General features: G+C 47.1%; 6 protein-coding genes across 6 annotated transcripts; 4 read left to right on the top strand and 2 right to left on the bottom strand.

Annotated features, from left to right (window-relative positions):
* The first annotated feature begins 289 nt into the window (after nucleotides 1-289).
* EV420DRAFT_1544130 (uncharacterized protein) lies at nucleotides 290-2,405 on the top strand. Its single transcript, XM_060473224.1, has 20 exons — nucleotides 290-376; nucleotides 431-506; nucleotides 557-570; nucleotides 622-720; nucleotides 767-776; nucleotides 829-846; nucleotides 907-958; nucleotides 1,011-1,045; nucleotides 1,097-1,121; nucleotides 1,177-1,188; nucleotides 1,241-1,256; nucleotides 1,308-1,353; nucleotides 1,404-1,504; nucleotides 1,561-1,620; nucleotides 1,675-1,702; nucleotides 1,756-1,813; nucleotides 1,869-1,893; nucleotides 1,946-2,075; nucleotides 2,134-2,199; nucleotides 2,253-2,405. Exons 1-20 carry the CDS (start codon nucleotides 312-314, stop codon nucleotides 2,283-2,285), a joined length of 969 nt encoding a protein of 322 aa, XP_060330489.1. The 5' UTR covers nucleotides 290-311; the 3' UTR covers nucleotides 2,286-2,405.
* Nucleotides 2,406-2,491: 86 nt separating this feature from the next.
* Nucleotides 2,492-4,054, bottom strand: EV420DRAFT_1682223 (uncharacterized protein; the record flags this gene model as incomplete). Its single annotated transcript, XM_060479225.1, has 6 exons — nucleotides 2,492-2,929; nucleotides 2,979-3,194; nucleotides 3,280-3,464; nucleotides 3,517-3,707; nucleotides 3,763-3,839; nucleotides 3,889-4,054. 6 exons carry the CDS (start codon nucleotides 4,052-4,054, stop codon nucleotides 2,868-2,870), a joined length of 897 nt encoding a protein of 298 aa, XP_060330490.1. The 3' UTR covers nucleotides 2,492-2,867.
* Nucleotides 4,055-4,297: 243 nt separating this feature from the next.
* Nucleotides 4,298-6,729, top strand: EV420DRAFT_1308963 (cytochrome P450). The gene is made up of 11 exons (XM_060468537.1): nucleotides 4,298-4,727; nucleotides 4,774-4,903; nucleotides 4,955-5,143; nucleotides 5,192-5,346; nucleotides 5,407-5,522; nucleotides 5,571-5,694; nucleotides 5,751-5,764; nucleotides 5,821-6,010; nucleotides 6,066-6,144; nucleotides 6,208-6,477; nucleotides 6,527-6,729. The coding sequence occupies exons 1-11, from the start codon at nucleotides 4,553-4,555 to the stop codon at nucleotides 6,594-6,596; spliced, it is 1,512 nt and encodes a 503-aa protein (XP_060330491.1). The 5' UTR covers nucleotides 4,298-4,552; the 3' UTR covers nucleotides 6,597-6,729.
* A 498-nt stretch (nucleotides 6,730-7,227) lies between these two features.
* EV420DRAFT_385143 (uncharacterized protein) lies at nucleotides 7,228-7,949 on the bottom strand. Its single transcript, XM_060481931.1, has 2 exons — nucleotides 7,591-7,949; nucleotides 7,228-7,533 (listed from the first exon to the last, which is right to left on the bottom strand). Exons 1-2 carry the CDS (start codon nucleotides 7,759-7,761, stop codon nucleotides 7,378-7,380), a joined length of 327 nt encoding a protein of 108 aa, XP_060330492.1. The 5' UTR covers nucleotides 7,762-7,949; the 3' UTR covers nucleotides 7,228-7,377.
* Nucleotides 7,950-8,322: 373 nt separating this feature from the next.
* On the top strand, nucleotides 8,323-9,133 carry EV420DRAFT_1643081 (GTP cyclohydrolase 1 type 2/Nif3; the record flags this gene model as incomplete). Its single annotated transcript, XM_060477451.1, has 5 exons — nucleotides 8,323-8,337; nucleotides 8,386-8,426; nucleotides 8,483-8,853; nucleotides 8,918-9,042; nucleotides 9,098-9,133. The coding sequence occupies 5 exons, from the start codon at nucleotides 8,323-8,325 to the stop codon at nucleotides 9,131-9,133; spliced, it is 588 nt and encodes a 195-aa protein (XP_060330493.1).
* Nucleotides 9,134-10,970: 1,837 nt separating this feature from the next.
* EV420DRAFT_1544157 (uncharacterized protein) lies at nucleotides 10,971-14,581 on the top strand. The gene is given in 18 exon segments (XM_060473225.1): nucleotides 10,971-11,486; nucleotides 11,506-11,514; nucleotides 11,564-11,641; nucleotides 11,682-11,704; nucleotides 11,797-11,899; nucleotides 11,950-12,028; nucleotides 12,048-12,101; nucleotides 12,181-12,182; nucleotides 12,232-12,405; nucleotides 12,462-12,510; nucleotides 12,561-12,629; nucleotides 12,685-12,761; nucleotides 12,817-12,831; nucleotides 12,878-12,900; nucleotides 12,986-13,468; nucleotides 13,519-13,999; nucleotides 14,058-14,121; nucleotides 14,173-14,581. 18 exon segments carry the CDS (start codon nucleotides 11,259-11,261, stop codon nucleotides 14,451-14,453), a joined length of 2,292 nt encoding a protein of 763 aa, XP_060330494.1. The 5' UTR covers nucleotides 10,971-11,258; the 3' UTR covers nucleotides 14,454-14,581.
* The last annotated feature ends 114 nt before the right edge of the window (nucleotides 14,582-14,695 follow it).

Genomic DNA, 14,695 nt, shown 5'->3' on the forward strand with positions numbered 1-14,695 from the left:
TCTATTTCGTTGGTTGGTTTGACGGATCTACCCAATCTCATCTCGTCTCCCAATAATAACACCAGCCTTGAATGGACTCAGATGCTGTAATCTCTTCGGCATGTTATTTTGTGCCGCAGTTTACCTGTGCCCACAGAAGGGGACTCTTCCGTGATCGATGATGTCGGAGGTATGCATTACAGCGCTGGAGGTCACTCCATGTCCACAGTGATGATGCTGTGCATTCAATACGAGATTCCCATTATTAGGACCCTCAAGCTCATGATAATATAAAGGTACCAATTTCGCTCTTCGCTGTCAACTACTTTCAAATGGCTGAAGCTTCACTCAACAGTACTTTTGGCGCGTACCTCATTGGTGTCATCGCATCTTCATGGTTCGTTAACGCCGGGATGCATTCATCTAGATTCTGATTGCCTCTTTTATCTAGCTTATTTGGCGTCACCTGCACTCAAACCTGGTATTATTTCACTCGTTATTCTGATGGTTTCGTCCTCAAGGCATTGGTAAGCATTAAAATAATTCCTCTCAGGCAACTGATATGAGAGACTCACAGGTTGGCGCGATCTGGTATTCATCGCCAACAATCAAGTACTACTCGACTCTCACATATTTGCATAGGGTTTTGGAAGTTTTGCATGTGGCTTTCGCTAGCCATGCTATTTACTATTTTGTCATACTACATTATGGGGATCCAGCAGCTCTGGCCGAAACGGTTTGGTAAGTACCACATTTTTAGGGAAAACAAGACTCAAATACATGCTAGGTCGGCATCTGTGAGTTTTCTCCATCTGTCTGCATGAGCTCTTATCTATATATGCCAACCAGCTCAATATCGGCATAACGGTATGTGATTTAGGACTTTCCGAATCTTCTTCGAGTTGCCTTTAACGAGGATGATCGTAGGGCATTACTGCTTTGCTTGTCTACCTATTTTATGCCCGACGGATATATTATTGTTCCCACAATTCTCTTTCTTCCAGTTACCGCCTTCTTATCTATTTATGCAGTATCAAATCACAATGTGCCACTAGTGGCAGCCGTCGTAAGTATCCTATGCTTCCCCGTTTTTCGGCGACACTCACCTTGGAATCAGGTCATCCTTTCTATCACTCGCTCGGGTGAGTGTCGCATACTCTTTTCCTACCCCCCGGGCCATAACATAGCCCTGTCTAGGAACCAGCATAAGTACGTATTTAAGCATCTCGTATGAAAGATGTTAATCATTTTGGTTTTTTAGGCGTTACCATCTATAGGTCAGGGTTGACAGTGCTTCTCAGGCGTCTCTGTCTCATCGTTGTTTTCAGTTTATATCTGAAGTACTTCGTTCTGTTTGAACGTCACAGTATGACGGTAAGCATCCATCCCCTTCGTCTTGGTTGATATTTCTCTCTGTTTTGCAGAGCCTCGTCAGAGCTTCCTTGACTGTCCATGTGGTGACGGATCTCCTGGTCGCCATATCACTTTGCTATTATCTACACAATAGTCGCACGGGAATTAGACGGTACGAGAGTCCACAGTGCCGCTCGTCCAAACTGATTGAAAGAAAAATGTCACCAGCACTGACACCATAATTAATAGACTCATGGTCTATGCGGTTCATAATGGTCTTATAACATCGTAGGAGCATGCCTGATTCTTATGCTATCGTCCAGTTAATGAATTCTTCTCCAGGATTGCGGATATCTTCGTCATTGCCTTCGTGGGTACTCTACATTCCGCTTATTATCATGCACTGACCTTGAAGCTTCTCAGAACACCGCTTACCCTAGCAATCTTGTATATCTGTCTGTCTATCAGATCGTTGCGAACTGTATGTGAGGTTTATATATTCCGTATGTTCGAGCTAACATTTATGCCATCCCCAGTATATTCAAATTCCTTCCTCGCTACGTTCGTTTCGTGATTATCTGCATAATCATCTGTCCTTACGATCTCACTTCAGGTTGAACGCCCGTCGACCTACTGGATCAGTCGATAATAATCTTTCAACCGACGTCAACACGCTGAGTCTCTCCACCTTTGGTGCCCATGGTCAGCCTTTTGCCGCTGCTGCGAGGACCAACACAAACAAGGTACTGCGCTCCCGCTTCTTTTCTGACCTCACGCCGATTTGTGATCGAAAAATGTTAGCGGCATGTTGATATCAATATTACATCCACTGTGGACACCACAAGAGACACGGACAGGAACACACCTGTAGGTACTTGCATAGTGACCTTGCCCATCGACCTTGCTCATTCGAAGCACAGACTGATCCTGGTCCCAAAGTCGTAAGCATCTGAAGAAAGAAGAAATGGAAGTGTACTATGTGTTTGTTTTCATCCGCTACTGCCTCTGTCTTATTTTTGCTTGTTTAAATATATATTATTGCTGCCACCTGCGTTTACGATAGGAAGGGGCACGTCCTGACTTTGATGCAAAGGTTCGCACTCTTCAATCGGTTTTTGGGCATTTTAGTTAAGGAGGAACAGCCTAAGGCTAGCAGATACACATAGTTTATATTTGTATGAGGACGAACGTCTGCAAGTTTTGCAGAGGAAGCTTCACCAAGTAACAGGACTCCTTCTCGGTCCTCAGGAAAGACCGATTTCTTCATAACAATTCGTCATTGCTCCGGATGCTCGTACCAATAGTGTCGGATATTTGACGTTAACATGTATACCGACGGAATATACAGGACAATCTACAGCTGGGCAACATTCAACTATAGCCTGTGCAATGGAATATGGGTAGCTATAATAGTCCATAATGCGTCTGCCGTCCGTTTCGGTGCTTCCTGTAATACCTGTTCGCAATGAGTAGCCTGCTCGCCATGCTCACGATTCCTAAGAGACCCACCCAGTGTCCCGTTCCAGGAACTCGGGTTATAGAAGTAAAAGTCCTTCCTTCACGGGCATCAATAATTGAATCCTGAATTTCGCGTGACCTAAAGACGGCGTGAGTGATGTCGTTGACGAGCAAATCTTTATACACACATAAGATCGTTCTGGCACCGCAGACAAGATGAATCGGTACAACGCCACAGATCGTGTTCAAATTCCAAAGCGCTGTGAATGAAGTTTTGGCGTCTTTTGAGTATGCGGCATTTTCATCCACCCATGTGACGCTCAGGATGATTCCATCGGTCTTGTCAAAATAGAACGCTGTCGGTAATGGACGTAGACCATGGTTCTGGAAAACGATGAGTGGAGCTGAAAGGTAAATTGGACGGTCAGATACTCACTACGTAGATATCCAGGTCCTCCGGGTCCTAACCTTTCCAGGGAAAACGCTTACCAAGCCAAGCCCTAGCAGCCTCGCGGCTAGGCCAAATATCGTGACAGTTGTTGACGACGGCAAACGCCTTGAACATTGCGGTATGATGGGCTTCAGCGGACGGATGATGAATCGGCGTCTCGACGAGGACAAGACTATCAAACATGACGTTGCTGGGAGGATTGGAAAACACCAACGCCATCACACTGTCAACGGGTCATTTAGATAATAGTCACGGCTCAAGGTGATAGTCTTTACCAAGCCACAGTTCCTGCAGAATGACCGATAAGAATGAATCTGTTCTTTCGACTATACTCCGGGTTGGAGTCTCCTAGAAGATCACGGCGAAGAATGACCAAGGCCTCAGTGTAGTCGTAGATAGCTTCGGCGGTGATTAGTAACAACACAAGGATGCTTGTGAAGGGGCTTACACAATACCCCACGACGTTCTACGAGAACCTTCTCGTTGAGGATAGCCGCTTCTCAATGATTCCGGCAGTCTACTGTCCAAGCTTCGCGAATAGTATTTTGTGTGTCGAGCTTGAACAGATGGTTTATAGTGGGTTCCCACTGCTCTTTGTCTGCATATCTGTCAGGTTGAGATCGCAGCAAGTGGACTACACTACTCACGAAATCCTACTCCGTGCGCAAAAATGAGCACGCATCCCGATTGACTCGGAGTCTTCTGCAGAGATGGACTAGCCTTGGTGTAGCGCTTCAGAGTTTCCCAGAGTGGAACACCAATCGTGTTTGTCTGGAGAGTAAAACTAGTTACAAAAAGGTCGCTTGAAGCCATGTCCGAAGAGTAGGTAGGCTCAGGCTGATGGAGGGTGTCCTTTTTGGAGGCACTTGTAGGGGGGAGCTTCTGAGAGTCATCATCACATCCCTGATGTTCCGGTTAACTGGAAAGGAATGTCCATGAAGATTTAATCAAACCTTGTGCCAGCGAGCTGAAGTTAAGTGCTGTCGGTAATTGCCGGTGATCGATGACCAAAAGCCGTATCGGACCTCGCCCGGTTATCTATTTATTTTCCCAAATCCTCCCTCTTTGATCACACAGAATGGAACTTGTGAGCAAACAAGTTGACTCGGTGATCGGCAAGCTGGCATGTGAATCAAGCTATTCCTGGCATAAGGAGTACGTACTCATCGTGGTGGCTTCAATGGATTCCGTATCGCCCAATATCTCCGTGGAACTTATTTAGCGCCGTACGTTTATGGTATCTATCAGTCTACTTAGAACCCACTTTGCTTCTTTATCCAAGTCTCGCCTGTAGAATCCACTTTCCCCAACATGGACGAAGTCACAACCTACCTAGCTGTCTTTGCTATGCTCTATGTCTTGTGGTGCTACACTACAGCACCTCGATATCCACCTGGTCCTTATCGCTGGCCAATAATTGGAAATGCCTTTCATATTCCTACCGAAACACCCTGGCGCCAGTTTGCAGAGTGGGGGAAACAATACGGTTTGGTTCATCCTTGTTTCAAGACGAAGTACTCAAGCATCCGTAGGCGACGTGATCTATCTTCGTGTTTTTGGCCGCTCTATCCTAGTACTCAACTCTTTGGAAGCCATCACAGACTTGTGTGAACAGAGATCTAGTATTTACTCGGACAAAAGTCGGAGGGTCATGGGCGAAATGTAAGTCAAACTTTAGGGCGAATCTTCATGCCTACTCTAATCCTCCGATAGGAGTGGCTTTGGGCGTATTTTAGCCTCGAGACTCAACGACGACGATGTCAGGGAGACCAGGAAGCTTCTGAACAGCGAGTTCGGACCTCGGGCAGTTAAAAGACACTCTGGTATCTTAGAAGACAATGCGCGCCGCCTTTGTCGATCGAATATTGATCACCCAGAAGCATTTCGGAATAATATACGAAGGTGCTTTATTTAGCGCGAAAATCAGGCTGACAACTCACGTCCATCTAGAATGGCTGTCGCAAACATCATGCGCATAGCGTACGGCTATGTTGTCGCTGACGACGTGGAAGCAGACGAGTTGGTTATCCTAGCCACTCAGGTAATGCGTGACGTCAGCGCAGCATTAGCCCCCAACAAGTATTTTGTCAATGCAATTCCACTCCGTGAGCATGACCAAACAGTAGCAATTTCTCAATCATTCTGATTTGTTTCTCCTCCTACAGTGAGGTACATACCGGCCTTCATGCCTGGCGCTTCCTTCAAGAGAAAAGCTGCAAAATCTCGGGAAACATTCGATCTTTTCTTGAGGAAACCTTTTGAAGTTGTATTGAATCAAGTAGTAAGTCGTCAGCTGTCACGGGCTACGCTTATTGACAGGTGGCGGTAGAAATCTGGAACTGCCCTGCCTTCACTTTTAGCCAATGCCCTTGAGAAAAACGGCCTCGAAAACAGTATGTCCGACACTACTTATCTAAACCGTCTGAAAGACGCCGGAGCGGAAGTCTACGGTGGTATGTCGCCCTGTCGCTGTTGTGTAGATCAAATATTGAGTACTGGTATTTCGAAGCGGGAACTGATACAGTACGTAACCCTTTTATTCATACGATCTTCCGTGATAAACGCAATAATATGTGCAGAACGTCAGCCTCATCACGTCTTTTTACTTGGCAATGGTCCTTTATCCAGATGTTCAACGACGGGCGCAGGAAGAGATATCAGCAGTCATCGGAGACGAGCGGCTACCTAAACTATCAGATCGCGAATCTTTACCATACGTGTATGCTCTTGTTCAAGAAATATTCCGCTGGAATCCGTCAGTTCCCTCCGGTATGTTCTTGTAACTTGCGTTCATGACCCCTCTTCACCATAACTCTTGCCACAGTGACTCGCGCCATTTTGGTACCGGACGTCTACCACGGATTCGATATTCCTGCTGGCACTATGGTCGTTGCAAATGCTTGGTTAGTTTACTGTGATCATCTTGTTTCCCATCATTTAACGATGTATTCCATAATGTCTTCTAGGGCTATCACGCGAAACGAAAGCCTATTTCCTGATCCTGAAACGTTCAATCCAGAGCGTCATTTGAATCGGGACAAGGAGGTTGAAATTCCCGAACCGACGAGTCTGGCTTTTGGTTTTGGCCGCAGATCTTGCCCCGGGTCCTACCTTGCAGTCGATACTGTATGGACAGCTGTCGCAATGACATTGGCAACTTGCACCATTTCCCCTGAGCTTGACGCTGAAGGAAAAACCATCCTTCCCGAAGTCAGATATACGAGTGGAGCCTTCAGGTCAGTGTCTTTTATTATAACTCATGACATCGGCTGAGACAGCTTGCAGCCATCCGTATCCGTTCAGTTGTCGAATTCACCGCCGTTCCGAAAGTGTCTCTGAGCTACTAGATCTCTAATGAACGTCGCTTTTAGTGCTAACATGGGTTCCGAAACGGAGTCTACACTTGTAAATACTAATTATCAAAGCAACCGCTATTTCTGAATGCTATAGATTCGTATAACATGGTATTCTTAGCCTAAACAGGAGCATCGAGCAGAAGAGACTGGACAGCTTAAATGACCCAAGGTCGAACAACGATCGATACCAACACCACCACCACCACAAAACAATTGTTGCTCTTGCGAAATAGTAAGTCCACTTGGTGCTACTTTACGATGTTCAGTGTTAATGAAAATGCAGAGAAGAGAAATGACATCAGCGTTTCAAACGTCAATACTGATCTACTGCTACCAGGTGTTAGTCAAAGGGAGAACTTTCTGACGAATAAGCCCGCCATCGTCTTGGCTAGATCTTGGTTTCTGGACCTTGGCTTCGAGGGCGCTATTACTAGTCTCCCTATGACATCGCGTAAAGATCAGGAATTCCTGACAGGATAACCGAAGGTTTGCGGTAGTCCTTTTAAACAAGACTGGCGCCACGTCACATGTCTTGAGAACCTTTGATATCCATTTCTCGACGCATGATTCTGATACTTATCAGAGCTATCATCAAAAGGCAGGAGGACGTTTCCATCACCATACAGCAGGCTGAGTTGAAGAGCTAAATTTGGAACGTAGCGAATGGCATTGCATCGAAATGAGACCTCTTACGAGAGTGTATTTAACGGTATGGCACTTAAGAAAGAGCAACTGGCATCTATTATTATTAGGTTCCCACACGGGCGCCGGTGCAAGGGATCATCTAGCCACTGGGCTACTTGTATATTCGCCGTTAAGAGGAATGACTTCGAAAACGACGTCAATCTGCAGTGAGGATTGAGCCAGTAGTTGCTGGGGGAGTTTCTTGACGAGTCGATTTTGGAGGATAGCACCCCTTATGATTACGCCCCATATCTACGTACGCGTCAGTCATGTATTATACAAATAATTGTGACTTATTTGTGCAAATACCGTCACGAATGAGAAGAAGGCCAGAGCCAAGGCATCAGAGGATATAGACAACGGCGCAAGGACTGGGAAGTAGAGGCTCGAAAATTTAGCGCCATAACCTGCCCCAGTGATAATTTCGAAGCCGATGACAGTTCCGACAGCAGTTGTACTGCTGGTAGAACCAAGACCCATTCCAATAATTCCTGTAATCTAGCCAAGGGAAATTTGCGGACGATACCGTTGGGTTACTGAGATACCATCGGTGACAGCAAATGGTGGGGCAGAAAAGGAGAGTCCGAACACTTGAACGCCTGATTTGATGTGCGGCGTAGGCAAACTTGGATAGCTAATACCGATGGTATGTCCGAGTCTCCGTATCCGCTGCGGTACCCTAGTCTGTGATCGGCTAACTTGAGGATGAATGGTTCCCGCCGACAAGAATCTTAATCAAGGAAGGACATGACGTGCCATGGGAAGTGGTGTTGGATGTAGCCGCCCATTGCTAGGACGTCGTGGTCGCGTTCCAAGGGAGGCCACGTGGAAACTGGTGGATTGAAGCTGACTGAAGATGCGAGACAACTCTGACCATTACCACCATTATCTGTTAACGGAACCTCAAGCTCGAGCTCAAGCCGCTACTTCAATGTCTATTCCTTTCGTCAAAACTATATACAAGGTTGTGGAGAGTATTGCTCCTCTCCGGCTAGAAATGGAACAATGTAAGCCCTTTGATTTCGATTTGTTCTCGCGTTCATGTCGGTTTTTACGGTAAGATCCTTCGAAAGGATATACAACTCTTTTACAGCGTCGCCATAGTATAAACTAAAAGGCAGTAATCGCGTCTTACTCATCATCGAGTACGTCCTTGACCTCTGTAACTCTGTCTTCGTGTTCATTTCTCAACTCTCTCCAGCCTTACTGCGTCAGTCATCGAAGAATCCATTACCCTCAAAGCACCGGCCATCGTCTCCTGCCATCCACCAATATTCAAGCCTCTTCAATCACTAAGCCTCTTCAATCCTTTGCAAGCGTCGCTTCTCCGCTGTGCAGCTGAAGGCATTTCGGTGTTCCCGCCACATTCATCATTGGACTCAGTCTGGGGAGGCCTGAATGACTGGCTTGTCAAAGGGTTTGGTATCGGTGAGATCAGCGCTTTGGTGGACGAGAAACTCGATGTGAATGGGACGAGCGAGGATGCGGAAGGGCGTTTGGTGATTCTAGACGAGCCAGTGTCTGTGAAGGAGCTCGTGGGTCGGGTGAAGCGGCAGCTTGGGCTATTACGGGGTAAGAGATCTTTTGTCACTTCGTGGCTTAGTGGTCGTTCTCGTTGGCTAATGCATGCTCTCAGTTCAAGTAGCCTGCCCTTCTGCCGTGCTAAGCAACATCCAGACAGTGGCGATATGCGCTGGGTCAGGAGGATCTATGCTGGTTGGACGTGGTGCTGACGTTTATTTCACCGGGGAGATGTCGCATGTTTGTGTTCTTTTATATTTTAGTTACTTCCGGCGTACTGAAATTTCGACGACAGGACGAAGCATTAGCATCAGTCGCGCGATATCAATGATAAAGACACCGTTGCAATTCTTTTGTTTTTAGGCAGTCACGAATACGGACTAGGTTACCCTCCTGTACTGGCGGAGCGGCTTCGTAAGGAGATTCAAGTCGAAGACCTTGACGTCTGTTAGTGAAGAGGACGCGCATCCGTCGACATCCGTATGATCTTGAACTTCGGGACGCCGAAAGAGGTGGAATTATGGCGAAAATGAAAGAAGACATCTTTGTGCCAATGTCGCTGTTTCAATCAGAATCAACGCACACCCATCTAGACCAAGAATTTCCTGCCAGGATTTGTCTACATCCTTATCGAGGCGTCGAGCTGTGCTAGCAGAGAGGTGCGTTGCATAACATAGTCGTCTAACGATACAAACTTATTTTCCGTACTCCAGCAACCATTGTCTACCTTTCGAATCTCTTCCTGCTAAGAACATCAGGCCTTTCGTAACGGCAGCGGCAGCCTGTCAGGACACTTGCTTATCATCGTCACCATGGCACGGACCTGGACATACTTCGGACGCACAATTTCCGGCTCGCGTCAAGGAATCAATGTTCGACCTCGTACATGGACGTGACGGCGTCAACTATGGTACCTTGGAGGTTTCGTTTCCGCTTTCAGATCCAGAACGACGACAGTACAGAGTTGATATCGGGCAACTTTCAGCCTTCCTAACGCGTACACGGCATTTCCGTCCCCATCATGTTCTCCCCAGAGAAACTCAAGCCGGCACTCCGTTCTCGGCTGAGACCATTCTGGAGACTTTTCGTCAAATATCATCATGCGCGGTCGATGGTTATGCCAACCTTTGAATGGGAGGAGAGGTTACCGAAGGGGCATGTTTGGGAAGAAGAGTTCGGATACAGCTTGTGCTGGGGTGAGGAGAATTATCCATCGCTGTCCGTCTAGCTGAGCGGCCGTCATCTCGGCCAGAAGACGTGATTCTTCGTTCCTTCATCACCCTATACAGTCGTCGGGTTGTATCAGTAACCAAATTTACGCCTTTAGTTCACGACGGTCATGGTTCACGAGTGGAATACGGCTAGTCATACCAAGATCTACGGATCTGTTCTTCATTGAAGGCGGACCATGGTGGAAACGAACGCCGTATTCCCTATCTCATCCTCCTCTTCTATGCAGCACCGTCGCAATTCTACCGCAAAAATCTTCTTAACCAGAATTCATCCAGGCAGGCAGTAGAGATGTAGCGCAACATTTCGACGGTGTACATGAAAAATCATCTGCGAGTCATTTTGAGTATCGTCAACGCAAATTCACAGCTAAAACCTATTGTAATTGGACATTATATTTTTTCCATTGATAACCTTCATCCTGAGCACCTGCCTTTCCAGTGGGTCAAGAATGGGCACCAAGGCAAGTCTCGAAGTATACCAGAATCGAACATGGATGGAGAGGTAGTTGGAAAAGCCTACGCACCGACCTATCGAGCCGAGTTCGGCAATCGGTCCGGAGGGCAGCCACTGAACCACCATCACCATCACTGGCGTTAGATCTTGAGCTCAACAATTAGCCACCTACTCCCATTTATGAAAGAGTAGGTGCTATTATGACCGTCAATATGGCGCGGTATATCATCCTCGCTGAACATCTGGTGTCGTGTGGGGAGAGCGATACCTAACAAAACGAGTGCCGGTCGCTCTCAAGCTATCTGTAAAACCTCACATGTGAATGAACACTGCTCAAGTGAGCTCCATATCCTTCACTGATGTGCAAATGCATCTAGATAGATGTAAATGCGAGCTGATCCCATTTGTATCACCTTCAACATCACCATGGTCTGTATACCTACTACTGCTGCCGCAGCCAAAATAAAGGATGGCTCGGGGATGCATCGAATTCGAAAACACAGCTAACTAGGAGAATTACAACAAGATTCGGTTCATGGGTATCATCGGCCGGGCTATCCAAAAGAGGATGGCTATCATTTTTACGAGACTCGAGGAGAATGCCGGTACTATGCTGTCGTCAAGCACTTGCGTGGACGATGTGGAAGACTAACAATTCTGGTAGGGGTTGACTCAAGTCTTGCAATCGGCGTCGGGTACTTATTCTGATGATCCAGGCTTACCCAAGAAAATTTGTAGGCGACATCGCCTTGCTACACCAGGGGCATCTGATGATGGTTGCATATATCATCACTGCCATGCTCCTGTGCAATCCATACCGTTCTCACGCGTCGTTTATTGGTGCCGTGAAGGTATATAACGTTGTGCGTATACAGTGTTGCACTCGTCTCGTTCCCATTGTCATGTCCGGTATTGACTCATGTCTCAAAATCGCCAAGTTGACCGCTGCAGCAGGCGAGATGGCACCATTTCCCTTTGTCAAAGGTGCTGCCCAATGTGTGATTCTACGTTCTCGAGGTCATCGAAGTATGTTTTCGTTTCTTCCCTGATCTCTCCACACTAACAAAATCTACAGAGGGCCTCGAAGAATAAAGAGGATATGCAAGAATTGGCTGAAAGTATCGTCGCTATACTGGTCGTCGTAAGGGACACCGTCATCGAACATGGTTCCGACTAGCGCTACATGTTTTCAGACAATATGCGTGGAGTATCAGACGTAAGTTGACCCACATTGTCTATCTGTACTTCCTTACGCAATCGATACACAGGTGCCTGGTTGATCTTCTTTCCAAGCTGAACAGCGAACAGCAGATCTCCACGGGGAATCCGGCAATACTTGAGAGCCACGAAGATCTCGGATGACATCGGTGCTTACAGACAACGAGTACAGATGGCTAAGGAAGACTTCCTGGTAGGTGACTGGCTTTTGACCGTATCACTCACTCTTTGATGGGGCGGCAGGTCCGTACAATGACTATGACACGACTAGCTCTCTCCGATGTCCAGGATGAAATTACCACGAGATTCGGCACTCTCGCCGGTTCTGTGGAGGCGTCCAGAGAGGAACATCACATCAGCTATCAAGGACAATATCGAAGAAATGCGCACCTGGGGTACTCGGCAGAACGAAAACATGGAAAATCTCTCGACAAGATTACTAAAATGCCTCTCAACAACGGGGTCTTTATAAAGGGGTGGTATGCAACTTCCAATCATCCGCCCTTGTTATCTCAACCTTTGCAGGTTCGGGATATCATTCCAGGCGATATATACGTAATTAAGCCAGCGACCCTTTCATTCAGAAGCTGTCGTGCTATTGGATATAAGGACAGCTATTGCACCGTCGAGAACAGCAATACACTGAAGATCATTCGTGAATATCAAGCTCTTGGTGATGACAAAGAGGACGCAATTGAAGTGAGTTCGGAATGTTACCCTGTGTCGTCGGCGATGCCCACATGCACTGCACCTAGCAACTCTATCAAGCCCTTGACGTCTTCGTGAAACAAAAGTTCGCTTTCCGTGTCTCTGTAAGCTGACTAAAACCCACCTTGTGACTGTTTCGACAGTAGGCACCCAAACATTGGCGCAAATCTTCGGTGTATGCAGGTCGTCTAATCTTCCGGCGATCATATTTCATGGTGAAGATTTTGCTCCTTCCCTCTATCTTCCGCCACAGCTAACTGCCGCGAGTAGGCACAACCCGAGTCCCTTTTAAACAGTATCTGTATAACTTGACTGCGAAGCGGTTTGTACAATTCTATCCTGAATTGGTAAAGGGTACTCTCTGTGTCCTAGGTAAAGCAGCTAACCTTACGGTGTATGCAGTATCAAGATTTACAGGTATGTCCGGCAGGAGCCCCCTAGGCTACCGCTCACATTCTTACAGTCGGTCTCGGAGGTTTTTGGCACGTAATAGCCCATCTCCCCGATCTGTATGTTTCATGAATGTCAGTACTTTTGTGAATGTTTTCCTTGGGTGCTAATCGTTTTGAAGGACGAGAATCAACCCTATGTCAATGAGCATGGCAAAATTGTATTTGGGGAACCTATCCTATGACCGTTACATACTGGGGTTTTTCAGGCTGGATTTGTCCGTTCAAATGCAGGAAAATCGCATCCGCCTTATGTACGGTTTGAGCCAATCAACCGTACCGCTTCACAGTCAAATCAGCAGATGGATGACCTCGTCAAGTTCGCGGAAGGGAGAATTACGAAATCATTACGATGCTATTAGCGTTTCTCATCTGCGAAGTGCTATTCGGAATCCATTCCCACTTCGGAACCACAACGCTCCCTTGTATCTTCCTGGCAGTGTAGTAACTAATCCGCCATACACTCCGCGAAAACCCTCGAGACCAGACTCACCCCGAACCCAGAGTACTTTGGTCGGGAGAGTCCGGCCCTGGCCGCATGAGTGGGAGTGGGACGTGCACTTGAAAAAATTGGGGAAGGAAGTCATTATTCTATCGTTGGACAAGTTTGTCATTCAGTTGACCTTTTTCGATCCTACTAATTGTTTACTACCAGCGGGTTGGTATCCGTCGGGCCTTCCTTTTTCGATGGGTCCCAGTATGATATTGAGATTCACGTGCGTTCGAGGGCTGAGATTGTGCAATCGTGGATCGCGCAGGCTTCCAAGTTATACTCATGTCTTCGCTCCAGGGGCTATGGAGATGATGCTGAAGTATATATCCAGGAAGGTGGGCATCTGCTTCAGCTTGAAACAACTGCTGACTGGCGTACACCCCTAGATATATACTTTACTGTTGACATCGACCTAAAGGACAAGTACGGTCGCTGTCATCTCTGCAACTTGGGGAAAGATCGTCATGCGCTCTCGTTGTCGATGACTGCCCCCGTTATCGATTATCGGACCAACACGATCGAATCCTTGCCATTCGTCTCTTATTTCCGAGCCTGCGACGTGGATTCGTTGGAGGAAGAAGGGATTTTTACTGTCCAGGCTCACATGCTGCAGGCAAAATGGTGGTGGCAGTGGCTGAAAACGGTGCTTTTAACCATACCCGAGTTGAATGCCGAGTATGGATTCGATCCCGCGCGCGGAGGGTGCTGATGTATGCGAGTATTTTGGGTGGTTACTTCTTGAGATCCTCGACTCTTCTACAGGAGGTGGGTAGACTTTTGTACGCAGCGCGTATCTTGCTAAAGGACATGCGACAGAATGGATGTTAGATGGTACTGTATCCGAGGAGTCCTCGCGACCTGCGTCGGTCATATCGGACAAGAGGGGTCAGATATTGAATGAAGAGCACAACTCTGCACCGCGTGGTACGGACGTCGTCACGAGAAGTACCGAAGCAGCACAAGCTGGCAAGGCCCCGACCAAGATGGAGATCGTTTCCGCTGTGCAGTATGATATCAGTACACGGACGGTCATCATCATATTCATCGCTATTGGTATTCAATTTGTTCTTCTATCGTCCTTTCAGAACCACTTGTAGAATAGATCAATAAGAACATACCTTCCATCATGATTATTTGCGGAACTAGTGCTTTGGGCTGTAAAGAGTTCGTCATGTCATCATTCTCTTCGAGGGACAATTAAAGCCAGCGCAATATCGAATGCTGATTATCCAATTGTTTCAAGCCGTAGGATGGGTTTAGTACAAGCGAACCAGGGTGGTCACCGGGGAAATAGTATTGATGTAGCTGACGTTGGGGTCTGCATATACTGCATGATGAT

This window comes from Desarmillaria tabescens (assembly GCF_030435595.1).
Source record: "Desarmillaria tabescens strain CCBAS 213 chromosome Unknown EV420scaffold_18, whole genome shotgun sequence".
NCBI classification, from domain to species: Eukaryota; Fungi; Basidiomycota; class Agaricomycetes; order Agaricales; family Physalacriaceae; genus Desarmillaria; species Desarmillaria tabescens.